At 36.6% G+C, this 6,000-nt stretch overlaps 1 protein-coding gene across 1 annotated transcript in view; it reads right to left on the bottom strand.

Annotated features, from left to right (window-relative positions):
• ZC3H6 (zinc finger CCCH-type containing 6) overlaps positions 1 to 6,000 on the bottom strand; it is a 44,232-nt gene that overhangs the window by 15,332 nt on the left and 22,900 nt on the right. The window contains exon 4 of the mRNA XM_023521914.1: positions 1,828 to 2,094. Coding sequence (XP_023377682.1) covers positions 1,828 to 2,094 — 267 coding nt within the window. The remainder of the gene's footprint in view (positions 1 to 1,827; positions 2,095 to 6,000) is intronic.

Raw genomic sequence — 6,000 nt, 5'->3', positions numbered from 1 at the left:
AAAACTTGGTATTTAAAAGTATCTAAAAAGATACCCAAATAACAAAAATTAGGTATTAAGGTAGGGAGTTACAATTTAAAGTGATTTCTCATTTTACCAAGTCATGTTGATTGAACTAATAAGTTTTCTAATGATTTTAAACCTAAAAATCAGTCAATAAATATATGAGAAAAAATGTTTCACCTCATTAAAATAAATCAAAAAAAATAAAATTAAATAATAACAAACCAATTTTCACTTCAAAGAATAGTACTCGTAGGGATTTAGAGAGTTTGGTTTTTTCACATCCTGGCAGGGGTGTTATAAACCAGCATACCACCTTTTTAGATAGCAACTTGGTATATGATTCAGGTATCTTCAAATATGTAGCTATGTCTTTTGACTCAATTCTATGTGTCAGAATTTCTTAAGAAAAATGTTTGCTACTATGTTTTTTGAGATATGTATAAACATACAGGGTAAATCATAGAAAATTTTAAAAAACTGGGTGTAACTGAAATCTCAAATAACTATTATTAAACAAACCTCATAATCTTATGGTATATCTGTTTAAGTCAATAGGATGCAGGTATTAAAAGCTACTCATTAACGTAAAAATGATGAGCTACAGTTCAAAATTAAGGGGGAAAAACATTACAACAGTATGCATAGTTTTTTTGTTAAAAATAATTATCAGAAAAATTCTGAAAGAATGTCTACTAAAAATGTAACTAGTAATTATCTATGGATGTAGAGATTCAAACTATTTTGTTTTACCTTTGATCTCTGCTGTGTTATCTTTTCTACACATAGAAAAAGTTTTCTGCATTTGACCATATATTACTTTCATAATCCAAGGGGAAAATGATTGTCAGAAATGAAATGCAGCACTCAGTTCCTTAGCAGAACAAACAGGAAGCGCCTGAAAGGAAAAACCCCAGGTGGGAGGGACTAGCAGGCCTCTCCACCCACGTGGAATGGGCCCTACACCCTGTCTAGACCCCAGGAACAAACCCATAATTGCAGGAGCAGATGCACAAATTCCTTTCTCTTTAGTTCAGCAAAGTCTAGAGTTGTATTTTCAAATGAATTTTGCTAGGAAATCAAGAAAAAAAATAAGCCACAAGAATAATCAAATTCTTCCTCTTCTCAACGATAGTTAAAGCCTGGTTTTGCAGGCTTTGGATGCCCAGAGTTTAACCCTGGCTTCATTTTGTGCCAGTGCTCCTGAAGCAGACACACTGACTGGACAATCCTTAAGGTTGATCTGACCCTTATGTGACCCACAGTTTCTGTGGCAACTTGCCCTGGTATCTCCAGAGACCATGTGCCTCAATACAGTAGATGAATAGTGGTGACTCTAGAAGTTTCTCTGGATTATGTTCTTATTTCAAACCCTGAAGGATGTCCATAGGCCTAAGTACACTTGTATAGCAGAGGTAACTGTCACATTTTAAAGGGTAATTAAAGAATAGCCTCCCAGAATTCTGTCCTCTTAGGGCTAAAATATATAAATACACAGTAACAGAGACAACAGGAAAAGGTAGGTTACTCTTTTATCAGTCTACTGATATCGTATGAAAGGAAGGGGAAAATATAGCAGGAAAGTTATTTTACATTTTTATATAATTTTTAAATATTAGGATGTCTTTCTAATTCAACTATTAAGATATCATGTAGATTTAAATATTTGTAGATTTTTATCCTCAAGGTTTACAAAATGAATAAAAACAAAGTCAGGAACCAGAAGAATAAGCTGATCTTGAGAAAAGGCTAAGAAATTTAAATTTTCAACCCACAGCTACCTGTTTTAATAAGGTAGGTTCTCATATTCAAAAACAGCCTGACAGTTTCGAACCTACCTTGCTGAATTCCTTTCATTCTTTGTTTTTTCCCTGGTTCTTTACAAAATGAAGATCCCAGAGCAGCGTGGGAGGGTTCTTTGGCTTGCCTGTACTGTTTCATCTGACTGGCGAACTCTTCCTCTGCTTCCTGACTGTAGGTACCAAAGTTGTCATCGCTGTAGGCACTGTACTCACCATATTCCTTATTTTTAAATTTTTTGTTATGTTGACTCCTCCTTGATGTCATGTAGCTTCCTGATACATGTCCACGCTAAGTGAAAACAGACACTCATTGTCAGGACTTTTCAGTTATACACAGGAGTTGACAGTGACAGAGGACATCGTTTCTCCCCCAGAAAGTTGGGAGAAAGAAGGGGAAAGAAGGAAAAAGTCTGCCTCTGGGTAACTACTTATTTAGGACACTTTTTAAAACTAATTTCAATAAGTAAATGCTGTTCTGACATATCTAATTCCATAATGTTCACAAATCCTTGCTGGTGAGTATTTTATTCACTTCTTGTTTCAATGTCCCATGTCTCAATCTCCATATACATAGGACACTTAAAAATCCATACCATTGAATGTGAATTCCTCCTCCCAAAACAGCAAGTGTCTTTTTGAAAATAAGGAAATGATAGTAAAAGAGCTTGCGGGGATTAACATTGAAAAATTTCCAAATGGCATGTTTAAGCATATTATAATTAATTTAAAAAACTATATATTTGGAAATTTTTCTAAAAAGAAAATGTTTATATCTGAGGTCTAATATCAAATATAGAGATTTCCCTAGAAATAAAAAACAGCTTGTAAATAAATTGCTCATTAGGAACTATTTATTATAACATACATTATTAATTTTATTGCTTCTTTATGAAAGCATGTACAAACAAGAAACATACTTTACTCCTAGAAGTTTATTTAATGACAGTATTCAAGTCTATCTCTACTCACTAAAATATTTGAATTAGTTCTATCAAATCTTCTGTCAATTTTTTATAAAAAAGCAAAAGCACATAATTACAACGTGAGGCTCTAGAAAAACCCAGGCCATGATTCATCTTCGGCTTGGTACACTTTAAACGTGATGTAAAAATACTGCCCCGCAGAATCCCTACATGAGATTATGTGTTTTTAATAAAATGCAGAGAAATATTAAGTTGCTTTCAGTAATTATAAAATACAGAAAACTATATAATTAAAAGAATCAAGAAAACCAATTAGCTCATCACTTTTAAATTTTGAAGACATTGTATTATATTTCTGATTTGTTTTAAGCAGCATTTTTAAAGTTTTTAGTGTTCTCAGTCTAGCACGTCATAAACTTAGATAGAAATTTACAATTGTAGCACAAGGCAGTGTTTATGCTGTTTTTTAAAAAGCTACCATGAAAATAAAACAAAAAATAATTGCTTAGAGTATTTGAAGATTAATTAGTTGAGTGCTTACTTTTCCTTTTATAAAAAACGTGATTATATTAATGCTTCAGTGATATATTTCAATGCTTTATGAATAAAGATTACTGTTAATGGGCATGATTTTTCTCTAGAGATAAGATGCTTGTCACAAAAGCTTTTAATTCTGTATATTAATTCCATCCTCTAATTTTTTACAGCCTTTACAAACAATCTCCATATTCCTACTTCTAAAAATAGAATTATCCCAACTTTCAATTTATCTCCTACCCAGCCTTCTCAACTGCAGATTTTCCAAAGCCCTCTCATGACACAGACTTGCCCAACGCGCCCAGCTGCAGTGGCAGACTACCGCCACTTGCTGAGGGCAGGCTGCGTCAGGGTCGGAGTCCCGCTAGGGAATGAGTGCCGAAGCACTGGACTGCAGCAGGTCACAGCAGCCCGTTAGTGCTCTACAATGTCTCCCGAGCGACACACACTTGTCACTTGGAGCAAACAAAACACACGCACCAGCAAAGATCTGGTGAGTATTTTCTAAAACTATCCGGAAAGAAGGTAAAAAATGAAAAGACTGTAAATTCTACCCCCAGAGATAGTGTCTCTGACAACTGTACTGCCTGGTCATTAGGCCACATCCACTGCTACCATGTCTGTGGGGTGGATTTGGTTTCTATCAACCAGGAGCTGGCCCCAGGCAATCTCTGCAAACATGCAGCATGGGACCAGGAGGTCCGGACAAGGTGAGGAAGGGAGATGGGCTAAATTCTCTAGTTTAATAGCTAGATGTCAGTACTGAAGTTTTATAGCTGATCCCTGTTATTTAAGAAAATGAGACTTTTAGGATGTGATAAGGCATTTTCTAACCCTAGTGAGTCGGCTCTAAAACACACGTGGGGAAATGGTGCTACACTTTCTCTCCCCCGAATAGCAGACTACGGAATCCAATCCGAGTGGTCCTCCTCAGAAGAAATGTAGCCGAGACAGACAGATGCTATTTGTAGCCATCAGAGAGCCGACAATCAGGAAGGCTAATGGGCCCTGATCCACGATCCACAGAGCGAGGCGAGTCCCTAGAGCGAGCACATCCGCAGCAGGCACTACTCTGAGAGCCTCAGCCCATCATGCAGATCGGCGAGGTCCAGCAGCACTTCCGATTGCCCCTTTAATCTCTGGGAACACCACGAGATGCCTTAGCAACCCCCACCTACTCATTTAGGGGGAATCTCAAAGTGGAGGCTACAGTCATCCGGGTGGCCCAGAAAAGTCTCAAATCCAGATGCTGGGAAAAGACTGGAAGGTCACTATGGACCTGACAGGAGCAAGTGGAGACTCCCCTAGTAGGGGACGAATGCCACCTGCGCCCCAGACTAGTTCTTTGATGTGTACCATGTTTTACAAATACAATCCTCAGACACAGTGCAAAAACAAACAAAAGCCCACACATAAGAGACAAGACCTCAAGAAAGAGAACCACAAAAGCCAACAGTTAACAGGAATATGGACTCTAGATATTGGAATTAACTGATACAGATTTAAAAATATCTGTGCTTACTATTTTCAGAGAAAGGACATTAGAATTTCAGCAGAGAACTTAAAACTATAACCTTATTTTGATGACCTCAAAAGGAATCAAATAAATTTCTAGATGTGAAAAATACAAATACTGAAAAATGAAGAACCTAGCAGATGGGTTTAAAGGTCAGTCAGATCCTCTGAAAACAAGAGGAGCGAGATGAAGGATAAAGCAAAGCACCTAAGATGCTCACCATAGGGGCCTGCATGGGAGACGCATGGGGTGCCATGCTGGCACACTTTCTGTAAGTCCTTCAGACAAAATAGTTATTCAAAATAAGAGTGAAATAAACAATTTACCAACAAATAAAAGCTGGGAGAATTTCTTGACAGCAAACCCACACTACAAGAAAAGCTAATAAAAGACTAAATAAAGTACTTCAGATTAAAAGAAAGTGATACTAGGTTGAAACTCAGATCTACAGGAAGAAACAGAGAGCAATGGAAGTGAAACGCAGGTATGTATAAAAGAGCATCCTTTTTCTTAAGTTAACTGAATTTTTTTTAACAAAACAATTACATTGCATCTGTGAGGCTACATGGTGGTCAACATAATGACCGCAATAAATAACTGTGATGTTTAAGCAAACGAGAGTCACTTAAAACAAACGTGCTGTTTGCACATACAGACTGACCCTACCTCCTCTTTCGGAGTTACTTTTAGTGACGACTTAGAAATCAAGAGCTCAGAAATCTCATTACTCGATATTTTCAGATTTTATTCATTTCATTGCTTGATATTATCCAAAGTAGCGATGCCCATCCTGACCATTTTTTTCATTCATCGTAACAGTTTCCCAATGACTTTAGACTGTTTCTAAAAAGTAAATCGAACCGCAAATGATGAAATTTAGGTATCACATCAGTGTTTGCTGAATAGAACTAATTTAAAAATTTGTCATTAGTGATAAAAATGATTCTAATAGCTGTTAAAACCTTCTGAGAAATGGCAGTTCCATTCACTTCAAAATCAAAGGACACATTGAGTAAATACATATATGTATTCTAATATGCACTTGAAATAAAATTATCAACTAGAGTTGAGTCTTTACAAATTTTCTAAGACAAAATCTGTTTATTCGATGGCCACTTACTGAGCAACCTCAACTGCAAAAACGGCAGTGGAACAATAAAAGGCAGCATAAAGAAGTCCAACAGACACTGGGACGTGGTGGAACATGTGGTGGGATAGC

This window comes from Pteropus vampyrus, unplaced genomic scaffold, assembly GCF_000151845.1.
Source record: "Pteropus vampyrus isolate Shadow unplaced genomic scaffold, Pvam_2.0 Scaffold323, whole genome shotgun sequence".
NCBI classification, from domain to species: Eukaryota; Metazoa; Chordata; class Mammalia; order Chiroptera; family Pteropodidae; genus Pteropus; species Pteropus vampyrus.
The sequence above is the reverse complement of the archived record's forward strand: the minus strand, read 5'-3'. Positions and strand labels throughout refer to the sequence as shown.